Raw genomic sequence first — 12,365 nt, 5'->3', positions numbered from 1 at the left:
AAACCACTCAGGTAAATGAACGAACGCAGCCTGGCAGCTGGGAGGGAAATGCTCAGCTACAACACTGCCCTCCTCTGCCCGAGCCCAGGATCCAGGGGATGGGAATCCTCCCGTGCAGAGGAGCATCCCACACGTGCTGAGGAGCTGCTGGCCCTTCACTAACGAGCAATTCTCAATTTGCAGCCCCCCAACAGCCGGCCGCCCTCGCGGGAGATCGACTACACAGCCTACCCGTGGTGAGTGGGCACAGACACAGACCAGCCCAGCCTTTTGGGTGCTGCCTGCTCAGGAATCTGCTCCAGCCAGGAATTCCACCTGCAGAGCTCTGCATCCAGCTCTCTCTGTGGCCATGGAGCTGCCACCGTGGTGGTTGGGGGGTGTTGAAAGCCCTGGCAGCAGCTGTGGGGGTTTTTTCACTGGTTAGAGGCAAAAAGAGAGATGCTGGTTTGTCTTCCCATTTTCTGTGCCCAGAAGGTGGTTGTGGGAGAGAGGAGGCAATTCCTGCCTTGGAGGGAGAGGCTGTGCTTGGCTTGCCTGCTGCTCCTTCTCCCCAGCTCCAGCCAGGGTTATGAATTGGTGGATATAAATTAGCCCTGCTCTCCAGCTCTTGCTGAGGCCTCATTAACCTGGAGACTGGTTCAATTAGTGGGTTTTTCCAGGTGTCAGGCACTTCAAAGGGAAGAGGCCACTCTCTGTGTGCTTGGGTAGCTCAGCAGCTTCTTGTGTATCTCAGGGCACTTCCCTTCCTGCTCAGGATATTTCAGATGTTTCTCCACCTGCCTTCCACCCTTCATGCCTTTAAAAGAGACATCTCTCTTTATCCAAAACGTGCCTGTTCAAAGGTACAAGTTCATTTCAATGAATTAAATGAACTAATTAACCTCTGGGCTCAGGTTTGCAGGGAACATGGAGAGGCATCAGACAGACAACCTGCTCAAGTCCCACGTCAGCGGCACCTACCTGATCCGGGAGCGGCCGGCCGAGGCCGAGCGCTTCGCCATCAGCATTAAGTGAGTAACTCCCCCTTTACCAACTCAACAATTCAGTATTTCTCACCCACAGAGGACCAGCCAGGGCTGGAGCTGTGGCTGTGGTTTTTTGGCAGGTTCAACGAGGAGGTGAAGCACATCAAGGTGGTGGAGAAGGACAACTGGATCCACATCACGGAGGCCAAGAAGTTCGAGAGCTTGCTGGTGGGTTTTTGTTCCCCCCCTTGTAGCACTGTCTCACAAGTCATGCAGCAGTGGCAGAGACAGCCAGGTGCCTCTCCTTCCTTCCTTCCTTCCCAGGAGCTGGTTGAGTACTACCAGAGCCACTCACTGAAGGAGAGCTTCAAGCAGCTGGACACAACTCTGAAATACCCCTACAAATCCCGGGAGCGCTCTACCTCCAGGACCTTCACCCGCTCCCCAGGTAAAACCCAGCTTGGCTCGCCTGGAAAACCTGCCCTTTCCTGCCAGCTCTAGGAGCAGGGGATGAAGGAATTGCCAGCTTCTCTGTAGGGTGTGAGCTGCTCAGTTTGCAGGTCAATCCTTCTGGGCTGGTGGCATTTTCAGGATGGGTCTCACCGGAGGTGGTGGGGGCAGCTGGGGCTCTCTGAAGGGACAGTTTTTGCTGGTTCCTCTCCTGTGGTTTTCCACCCTGTGGTTTGCCCACCCTCTGGTTGGGAGCAGGGGTGTGATGTTCATTTTGTGGGATTTAGCCTGTCTTTCCCACCCACGTGAGATTTTTGTGTTTTAACGGCTCTGGTTCCAGTGTCACTTGTGGTGGTTTGAATCCCAGTGGGACTCCTTTAGTGGAGATGATGGGTGAAAGGGTAAGTCTGTGTCTAAAAGAAAGGAAAAATCAAAAGAAATGGGAAGAAAAAAGTGCAATAATGCAAGATGTTGTTTTGTCCAAAGGTCTGAGTGCAGAACTAGCTGCTTTGTGGGGAAAAATCTAAATATTTTTCTCCATGGTATATTTAGAAAAGAGTATCAAAGGAAGATAGGTTTCAAAAGTTAAATACCTTTTTGCATTAAATACAACCCTAGGGTGAATTTGGAGCCCCCAGTGGCTGTGGGGCTGTGGCCAGACCTTTCCTCAGCTGTCCCAGCTCGGAGCCCCTGCACAAGACCCTCTGCATGCTTTGCCCTGTATCCCTCCATCAGCTTTTAAAGCATTGTGCCTTATAATATTTTATTTTAATTTCCTTTTTAATGCGTGTTCTGCCTCTTTCTGTTTCTCTCTAACCTCTTTGCAGCCTCCTGCGCTTCCTACAACTTTTCTTTTCTCAGTCCTCAGGGCCTCAACTTTTCTTCTCAGAGCTCCTCCAGTCCCTTCTGGTCAGGTACCAGTGCCTCTCCCTGCTGGAGAGACCTGCCACCATCCCCAGCTTGAAAGCCATCACCAGTGGGACCTGTGGGGTGCCCCCTGTCCCTCCATCCCCACAGGCAGTTCAGGGGGTCCCCAGTGCTGCCCTGGGAAATCAGTTAATTAGGTTAATTAACCGTGGCTTTGTTGGCAGTAAAATGCACTCCCCCCCTCTCCCCAAAATCAAGGCAGGGAGGAGTTGGACTTGTTGCTGTTTGAGAAAAGGGGCTAAAATTAACCCCCCCCAAAAAAAGGGGATGTAGCACTTTGGGATCTCATGATGTACTTCAAGCTTGAGCTGCTTATCCCACGTGTCTCACCCTGAGCATCAGCATCTCACCCTGCCCCAGCCTGCCCCTCCTTGTCCTCCAGGAGAACATCCCAGTGTCCTGCAGGGGTTGAGCTCTGCTCTCTGGGGCTGCTCAGGAGCCCCTTGCTGAGGGGACAGGGACACACCTGCACTCTCAGGTGTGTTTTGGGGCTCAGTGTCCCTGCAGAGAGGGCACTGCCATCCTTTCCAGGCTGGTGTCATCCTCCCTCCTGATGGCATCAGAGCAAAATCCTGACAGATTTTCTTCCCATTGAAGTTTTTATCTTTCAGTCTCGACAGAGAAAATCACCAGCAAAGCCACATGTGCCTTCCTTGTTTGGGAAGAACGCTGAACTTTTCAAGCACAAATCTGGGATTTTGAGATTCTCTAACTGCACAGAAAGTATTGCAGGAAGTGATCTGTGTGGCAAGGGGCTCTGAGCAAGCTCCTGACGACAGAGCTCAAAGCTGCCATGATTTCTGTCCATCCTCCAGCCTGGCTGCCTGGCCAGGATGGACAAACCCTCCAGTGGTTGCCCATTGTTTGTCCAACACCATCATCATCCTCATCTCCTTCCATCCCAAGAGCTGAAAACCTGGGCAAAGCTTTCCCTCAGACTTTGTTCAACCTTGGTTTGCACACTTTTATAGTTGAAATTAACCCTTGGAAATCCTGGGAGAAAAAGGGGAATGAAACACAGCATCCCCTCAGGGTGTTTTGTTGGGTTTTTTTTGGTGAACTTCAGAGGACGTGCATTTTTCTCCTCCTCTGCTCATCCCATCCCTCCACTGTGGTTCTCCAGCCTTTTTTCCCTGTGCCCAGACCTTGGGGCAGGAATGCTGAGTGCTGCCCCTGCCTTCCCCCTCCTTGTGCTTCCCCTGAGCATCCCCTGCCTGAAGTGATGGAGATCCCCAGGGCTGGGGCTGTGCTGGTGCAGCTCAGCTCCTGGGATGGCTCCTGGGCTCATCCCCTCATCCCAAGGTGCTGCTCAGTGTCAGGGTTTGGCACCATTTGCTCTCTAATGGGACAAGTTGCCAGGGTTTCTCCCTGGCAGGGACAGGAGCAGGGAGGTTCCAGGTTAGGAGCTGGTTCCTCCTCATGGCAAAGCACACAGGATCCACTCAACACCTCCAGGAGAACCCATTCCCAGTAACTCTGGTTTTGAGGTAGCTTAAATCCAAGTTGATTCACAACGTGGCTCCATCAGGTGCTGGGAGCTGGGTGGCAGCTCCACAAGGCAATCTCCCAGACCTGACACAGAGCTGAACAGGATTTCCCCATGATTTATTTGTTAATGGTTGTGTACTCCCTATGAAACCCTTCCTTTTACCACCTCCCAAAAGTGCCCTTCACCCCAGTGACCCCCACCAAACCCCTGAGCAGCAGAGAGGAGCTTCCCAAGCCCACAGAACCCTTCAAACCCAGTTTAACCCTGACCACCCCACCCAAGCAGCTCAGGTGACGCCGCCCCTCCCTCTGAGCAGCTCCAGCTCTCAGTGCCACGGTGGAAAACCCAGGTTGAACCTCTCCAAGCTTTCCCCAGGCTTCAGCCAGCGTGGGGCTGCTCCTGAGGCTGTGCTTTGTCCCCTGGCAGTGTTCACCCCCCGGGTCATAGGCACGGCCGTGGCGCGGTACAACTTCGCGGCGCGGGACATGCGGGAGCTGTCGCTGCGCGAGGGGGACGTGGTGAAGATCTACAGCAGGATTGGAGGGGACCAGGGATGGTGGAAGGGGGAGACCAACGGAAGGGTGAGTGCCTCCAGGGGAATTCCTGCCCCCTTCCTGCAGCTGGGTGTCCTCCCTGCTGGCAGGATGGAGGAGGGAAGGGGGTTGTGTTCGCGGGGTTCCCCGAGGAGGGGAGGAGTGATGAATCTGAGCTCGTGTTCTTAGAAGGCTGATTTATACTTCTAAGATATAATAATATCTTACTTTAAGACACCATATTATATAAAAGAATACTATACTAAACTATACTAAAGAATACAGAAAGGATACAGGCTAAAAAGATAATAATGAAAACTCGTGACTCCTTCCAGAGCCCTGACACAGCTTGGCCCCGATCGGCCAAAGAGTGAAAACAGCTCACATGAAACAGCCACCTGTGGGTAAACATTGTCCAAACACATTCCAAAGCAGCAAAACACAGCAGAAGTAAATGAGATAATTATTGCTTTCCTTTTTCTCTGAGGCTTCTCAGCTTCCCAGGAGACGAATCCTGGGCAAGGGGATTTTTCCAGAAAATGTGACGGTGACAGAAGGGGGTGTCCCGTGTCCTCTCGCTCTTTCCTGGGTTCTGGGTGGGCTGTCACCTCATGAGAGCCACCTCTGTGTGGCCATTTGGTGCTTTGTGACAGTGGCAGCGATACCCAGGGCACACAGGTGGGTGGCAGGGTCTGACCTTCCCTTAACCTGCCCATGGGGGATGTCAGCAGGCCCTGCAGCCTGGTGGCTTGGCCTGGAACCCCACAGATTTTGTAAGAGAATCTGGAGACAGATTCTTCCTGCCTGATGCCTCGCTGGCAGTGTGTCCAAGGTGATGTACTCCATCCCAAATTAGGGTGACTGGGGCTCACACCCTCAGGACCTGGCACATCCAGGACTGGCAACAGCACTTGATGGCAGGGCAGTAATCCCAGGGACAGGACAGGAGCTTACAGACCCAGAGCTGGAAGGGCTCCACAAGGATCATGGTGTCCAACTGTAGTGGATATTTTTGTCCCCGATGAAGGAGAGGAATGGCGAGGAGAACTCCATCTTATCAGAAGACTAATTAATGACAATCTCCATGTTGCATTCTACTTTGGCACAAACACAGGCACAGCAAATGAGATAAGAATTGTTTTTCCTTTCTCTGAGGTTCAGAGAATGTGAATCCCAGAAATATTCTTGGGAAGAATTGTGCCTTGCTTTTCTCTCTGAAGAGAAATGTGGCTACATCCAACTCCTCGCCCTGCACAGGACACCCCATCAACCCCACCCTGAGTTCTCCAAATCCTTGAACTCCAACAGGCTTTGTGCTGTTCCCCTGGATCTTCCCAGCCCCCATCTCACCTGTCCTGTCCCCCCACAGGTGGGCTGGTTTCCCTCGACCTACGTGGAGGAGGAGGGCGTGCAGTGACCGCGGCCGTGCCCGCTGGAAGTCGTCGAGCGCCCGGAGCCAGCAGCTGCAGCCTGAGCACACTGTCCCCGTGCTGGACACCTCCCAGGACTGTCCCTGCAGCCCCTCAGGACCCCCTCTCTGTGCAGGCTGCCCCGGCCTGGCCCCCGTTCCGTGTACAGAAGATTGCTGGGCTGTGGGGCGGCGCCGGCGGAGAGCCCCGGGAGAGCCGCGCTCTCCGCGATGGACAGAGCTCAGAGACTCTGGGTGCCCAGCAGGGCGTGGGCACTGCACCCCTCCTGTGGCAGGGGGTTCTAAAAGCCACCCTGGGGATGCTGGAGGGAGGGTGAGGCTGCAGGTTTTGTGCCTGGGGGAGGATTTGGGGGGTTCCAGGGGAGGGAGCCCCAAGGAGGCGATGCAGACCCACTGCCACGCCACTCAGGGCGTTCCCCAGGTCAGGATTTTGGCAGTGTGCTGTGGCCAGGGTGAGGGGCAGGGTGGGGACACCTGGCCCAGGAGGAGGAGAGGGCTGTGACCATTGGAAATGGACCTGCAGGTCAGCCAGGAGGGGCAAGAGCCGTTTTGGCACCCCCGAGCCCGTTTTCTTTACAGTCACCTCAGTCCCACCAGCCTTGCTGCAGGCAGTCCCACCAGCCTTGCTGCTGCCTTGCTGTGCCCAGGGAGCAGACTGGTCTCACTGGTGAGCAGGAGGTCTCAGAGCATTGCAGGACTGGAGATGTGCTCCACACAAGGGGTTCCAGAGGCCACCAAGGCACCAGGTACATGCAGAGGATGTGTCCGTGGGTCTGTCCTCCCCAAGCCAGGCTGATTTTCCTTGCAGCTGTGACAATTCCCACCTCGTGAGCTCAGGGTGAACCCACCTGAATAAGGGCTATGGTATCAAGTCCTGAATCCTGTCCCTGAGCTGTGAAAGCATCTCCTCTTCCCAGCTGTGTGTGCACTTTTGGGGGCTGGCGGTGTTGCCCCCCACTCTTCCTCCCACAGGCTGTTCCTGCTGCTGCTGTCAAGTAAAGGTCCGTGTGTTGTGACATTCCCACTGTGTCCTGAGCACCCTCTGTCCTTCCCAAAGTGCAAATACAAACAAAATACGTGTGTGGGAGCGTGGCAGGGAGCAGCTTCCCTGTAGCTGAGCCCCAGGAGCTGCCTCTCTGAATACCTGGCATTTTGAGCTGGTGCTTCCATGCCCTGCTGCTGTTCCCTGGGGATTTGGGGTGGTCCTGCTGTGCAGCATCTTGTTCCTGCTGTGGGATCCTGCTGCCAGCCTGGGAGATGCCAGTGCTGCTGCCCTCAGTCCCTGGCATGGGCAAAGAGAGCAGCAGAACTGTGTTTGGGGTAAGGAATGGAAGAGTTTGGATCTCTCAGTCATGCTAACTTGGGAATTATGTGCTGCTGCTCAGTGACAAGCCCAGAGCCGCCCTGCTTTGCTCCCTGCTCCTCCTGGAGCTCTGGGAGTGCCCCAGCTCGTGGGGTGTGAGGTGGGTGCAGCGGGGTCTGGCCAGGGCAGGCGGGAGGTGACAGGGACTCGGGGGGCTCAGGGCATTCCCAAGGTACTGTTTGGTGCTAACCCCTCCCAGCCAGCCCCTCCAGGCTCAGTCTGGGGGCAGCAGCCAGCAGGGAGCTGGCAATTCCCTGCCCTGTGCCGGGCAGAGGCTCCCATGGCCATGGCAGAGGCTGTGCTGGAGCTGAGGGGGCATTTTGGGTGGGTGGGACACACAAACTCCTGGTGGCTCCTGCTCTGCCTCACAGCCCAAAGCCTTACAGCCCCTCCTGTTTAACGTGGCCAATTCTGTAAGGTGGCAAGGGCATCACCTTGGGAGAGCACAGGGCCCCCGTGTCCCTTACACCCCAAAAGGGACCCCCCACCCTCTGCCTGCCCTGCCAAACCCCCTCCCCCAGAGAGCTCTCCCTCTTGTGTTTACTGGTGTAAGAAACTTGTTAAAAAAAGAGATTGTTCTGTTTGTAAGTAATTATTCAGCCATTTGCCACAAATATATCTGTGAATAAGAAAGGGAAATGTTTTTTTTTATGATGGCGAGAAAATTGGATGTATTATTTCAGGTCGTCGCAGATCATTCGGAATTGCAATGGGATAAGTTGGAAAATAATATGTAAATTCCTTGGGTTTTTCCTTTGCACTGCACTAACTGGGGTAGGGTGGAGGGGGTTTAAAGATAAAACTGTTTGTTTAATGGAATAGTTTATAGCTGGGAATTTGGAAATCATTTGGAATAGCTTGTAATGCTGGAATAGAAACTTTAGCTGCTACTTAGAAACCCTTTTGCATGTGGTTTTTCCAGGCCTTTTTAAGTTACAATTCATCAAAGTAAATTCCCCAACGGGAAAAAAAAAACAAACCAAAATAAAGTGTAATTTTGCTGATAGGTTTTTTTTCCAGGCATGGTTTTTAATGTGCCAGGGGTGTCAGGGTTGTCACTAAAAGCCCCTTGGCTGCACTGGGGCTCAGGGGGGGCTCAGCCCATCCAGGGAAGACGGGTGCTCCCAGGGATGGATCCTTCCTGATTCCTGGCATGAACAGTAAGTGCTTTTACCCTCCAAAATTTGGAGTAGATCCCTCCTGTGGTGCCTGCCAGGCTCCTTCTCATTCCTGGAGCAGCTGCCACTCGTGGAGTTGTCCCATCCAGGAGCTCCCCTGGGACTCCTCTCCTTTTCTGAGCTGAGCCCCTGCGGGGTGAAGGAAAGAGGCTGATTTTCCATGGCTTTTAGTCACTCCTGGATATCATATTCCACAATCCCACCTGGCCCTGCAGGCAGCAGCGTGTTCCAGAGCAATAAATGAGCTGCACAGTTGCTTATAAAAACCTGAGGTGTTCAAGAGGCCTCACCTGGAGCAGGGATGTGATGTCCCTGTGAGCTGCCATGTCAGTTAATTAACAACATTAATTTTTCCACCCTTGGAGTCCCCAGTGCTTCACTTTTCCCAGGCCCAGCTGGAAGGGGATGTAGCAGTGAGCAGAGGGGTTTTACTCACAGGATCAGGACGTGAGCTGGGCGCTAAATTTTGGATGCTGCTTTGGGAAGGTGCTGCCCAGCCAGGTATTAAACCTTGGTCCAGGTGCTGACCCTGCCTGGGATGAGCCTTTTCCTCGTGTCTCTTTGGTCTCAGTGCATCTTTCCAGCATTCACCATGGATGAATACCAGGTTTAGGTGCCTGGTGCCTCCCCTGCTGCTGCTGAGCCCCAGCCTGGCCCAGGGATGGCACAGCTGGGCTGCCAAATGCAGTGCAAAAATCTGTCCCCGTTCTGTCCTGCCTCTGGGGACATCCCTGCCAGCCCAGGGCTGGGGACACTGAGCCTTTGGGGAGTGGCTGGAGCTGGCAGGTGGGTGGCTTTGCTCAGCTTTGTGCCAAAATCTTCTCCTGGGGCTTGCTGCAGTGCAGGGTCTGACAGCTCAGGAATGAATGGGGCATTGATCCAGCGTGCCCAGCCAGGGCCAGGTGCAGTAACCAGAGCAGGGGCATTAACAGCAGAATAAATTCCATCCTGCACAGCCCTGGCCTGTCCCAGGAGGGAGGGACACACCAGGCACACACGGGGTTTTATTTATTATTCTGATTTTTTCCCCCAGCAGGAGCAGCTGCTGATGAAATCCCCCCCGTGAGCTGGGCTCTGAGCAAACACGGCGTGGGGGTGGCTGTGTTTGCTGGCTGTCCTCCTGCTCCTGTCACAGTGTGACAGCCACCTGCCCTGGCCCTGGGACTGCCCCTCGAGCCCCCTGGCCACCAGCCAGAGCGTGGCCACCTCCCTCTGCCACTCTGGGGGTGAGCTCACTCAGCCCAGCCCAGCCCAGGGCACCCCAAAACCAAACTGCTGTGCCACCAGGGTGGGGAAACTGAGGCAGGAGCAGAGCTCAGCACAGCTCTGCCCAGCAGGACTCTGTGGCACTGGGGTGCTTTTGGGTCAGGGGCAGGTGCTGGTGGTGCTTCCCAAGCCCAAACTGGGGTTGTGGGGCAGAGCTGAGCCCACAGCTGGGATGGGGATGAGGATTGGGGTGGCAGAGGCAATGCTGACAGCCTGCAGCACGCCTGGCTGGCTCAGCCCTGCATTAACCACGTTTGCTGTGACCTAGAAAACTCCAGCTGGCGCCTGAGCCACTGCGCTGCTTTATTTCAGAATTAACCCAAAAATTATAGGGGGAGGTTGAACTGTGTAGGCTCCCCCTACTCTGCACTGATCACCCCAAAAATGCACCCCCCTCATTGCTCCTCTGGAGTCACATCAGGGCTCAGAGGGGCTGTGGGAGCTGCCACTGTCCCCACTGTCCATCCTGAAGGGCTCAGGCTGCTGGAGTGGACCTGGGCTCGCATTGTTCTAGGTCTGCTCTAACCCAAAGGTCATATTTATAATTTGGACAGGCTGATGAAATGGTTCTGGCCTGTCAAACAGAAACACCCCACTGCAAACAGGAGTTTAGACTTGTTTGCAGCTCTGTGGTTATTCTGAGCAATTTAGCCCGTGGAGAAGCCTGCAGGAACTGGGGCTCTCTGTGAGAAACTGGTTTTGTCTTTGGGAAAAGGAGGGGAAATGCTGCTGGAGACAGGGGATAAAGCTGGACTGAGGGAGCCCCTCGGCTCCTGCTCAAACCCTTCCCAAGCTGGGGCAGTTTGGATGCACTCTGGGTACCACAGGCTGTCCAGCAGGCAAGAGCAGAGGGAAGGGGCACTTCCACTGAAGCTGGATGCTTAAACCCCCCCAAAAAACCATCCCATGGCTGCTCAGAGCCACACAGGGGTGGGAGATGCTGCCTGGGGGACCATGATGCTGCTGGGACCCCAACCCCTCCCAACCACCAGCCAAACCCTGACTCCACCCCGACTTCTGCTTCTCTGAGATACCAGCATGAGGCCCTTCAGCAGAGCTTCTGTGTCCTGCCCAAACAGGCCCTAATTCCAGAGCTGAAGGAACAACAAACCTTCAGGTTTGCAGATCAAAATCAAACCCTTCTTTTTCTACTCAACTCCAATTAATTTATTTTTTTATTATTTTTTTTGGTGTTGCCAGCTTCACTTTGAGCTCTTGGGTCTGGCTTCGGAGGGGTGTAAATGAATTTTATCTCTGTTCTTTGACTGGAGCCACTGGGAACTGCAGCAGGGGGGTCAGATGGTGCCTTTCCTCACCGTGTTTGCTCTCTGGCATCCAGCTGACAGCTCCAGCCAGCCCGGGAGGCTGCGAGTCCCGCTGGCCCCAGCTGGGCTGTTTGTTCTCTGCTGGGCACCCAGCCGGGGAAAAAAGCAGCATTTTCCTCCCTGCTTTGAATTTCTCCTCTCTGCCAGACTTTTTGTCTTGCCTGGGAAGCAGCAGAGCCACGAGGAGGGGGACAAGGAGGTGAGTGCCTCTTTTCTGTCGGCTCAGGCTGGCTCTGCTCGCCTCCAAGTGCTGGTTAATATTTTTTGCAGCAGGGGCCAAGGGGACGGAAGAGGAGGAGGAGGAGGAGGAGAGCATCGGAGGAAGGCAGGGGCCCCACCATATCCTAGCAGGGAAAGGCAGCCCGGAGTGAGCCTTGCTGGTGAGTGGTGCCTGGGGGGAATGTGCTGTCACCAAGGGGGAGCCTGAAGCCTGGGGGGACACTGTGGGGACACTGTGGGGACACTGTGGGGACAGCGGGTGCTCTGGTGGCCACGTGGCAGCAAGCAGGGGGTGTCAGAGGGGTGATCCCCAGGGCACACCTCGGTCATGGCCTGTGGCTTGTGTTGGGGGGTCTCTGTTGGCCCCACTGCACCCTAAATCTTGTTCCAGGAGCAAATCCCGAGCTGTGTCCTCAGCCAGGACCCACACGGGGGGTGCAGTGTCCACGGGCAGGACCTGTCCCCGTGTGTCCCCCAGCAGCCACTGCCCCATCCTCTGATCCAGAGCAAACCTGGCACCTCCTCTGTGCCCAAACAGCTCCTGAATTCCCGTGGGGGAAGGGGGGGAAAAAAAAGTGTTTTTTGAGCCATGAGCGGGCTCAGGGTGCTGTGCTCTGGGAATTCCCAAGCCCCTTTTTAAGGGAGGGTGTTTGGGAGCTGCACACACATTCAGCTGGGATTTCCCTGCTGGAAAGGGATGCCAGGATGTGCCCAGGGCTGGCTCAGCCTCAGCACAGCACCCAGAGATGGGCAGAAGGAAACCTGGCACCTCCTCTGTGCCCAAACAACTCCTGAATTCCCGTGGCATTTGAGGCATGAGCGGGCTCAGGGTGCCGTGCCATGGGAATTCCCAAGCCCCTTTTTAAGGGAGGGTGTTTGGGAGCTGCACACACATATAACTGGGATCTCATTTCCCTGCTGGAAAGGAACCCTCAGCTGGTGGAAAGGGATGCCAGGATGTGCCCAGGGCTGGCTCAGCCTCAGCACAGAACCCAGAGATGGGCAGAAGGAAATCTGGCACCTTCTCTGTGCCCTGGGAATTCCCAAGCCCCTTTTTAAGGGAGGGTGTTTGGGAGCTGCACACACATACAGCTGGGATTTCCCTGCTGGAAAGGGATGCCAGGATGTGCCCAGGGCTGGCTCAGCCTCAGCCCAGCGCCCAGAGACGGGCAGGGGGGGCAGCCAGGGATGCAGCGGCGCTTTTGGCATGTGCAGGTGGAG

The 12,365-nt window shown here is 55.1% G+C and overlaps 1 protein-coding gene across 2 annotated transcripts in view; it reads left to right on the top strand.

Moving 5' to 3' along the window:
• VAV2 (vav guanine nucleotide exchange factor 2) overlaps window positions 1–8,122 on the top strand; it is a 113,987-nt gene extending 105,865 nt beyond the window's left edge. The window contains exons 22-28 of one of the 2 annotated variants that reach the window (XM_084219821.1): window positions 184–236; window positions 894–1,010; window positions 1,106–1,193; window positions 1,290–1,413; window positions 2,243–2,329; window positions 4,258–4,412; window positions 5,734–8,122. In XM_084219821.1, the coding sequence (XP_084075947.1) occupies window positions 184–236; window positions 894–1,010; window positions 1,106–1,193; window positions 1,290–1,413; window positions 2,243–2,329; window positions 4,258–4,412; window positions 5,734–5,781 (672 nt within the window). In that variant the 3' untranslated portion in view covers window positions 5,782–8,122. The remainder of the gene's footprint in view (window positions 1–183; window positions 237–893; window positions 1,011–1,105; window positions 1,194–1,289; window positions 1,414–2,242; window positions 2,330–4,257; window positions 4,413–5,733) is intronic. The other variant, XM_084219820.1, reaches the window with a different exon arrangement.
• Window positions 8,123–12,365: the final 4,243 nt, after the last annotated feature.

The sequence above is a fragment of the Fringilla coelebs genome (assembly GCF_963513975.1).
Source record: "Fringilla coelebs genome assembly, chromosome: 21".
NCBI classification, from domain to species: Eukaryota; Metazoa; Chordata; class Aves; order Passeriformes; family Fringillidae; genus Fringilla; species Fringilla coelebs.
This window is presented reverse-complemented; position numbering and strand designations above follow the sequence as displayed.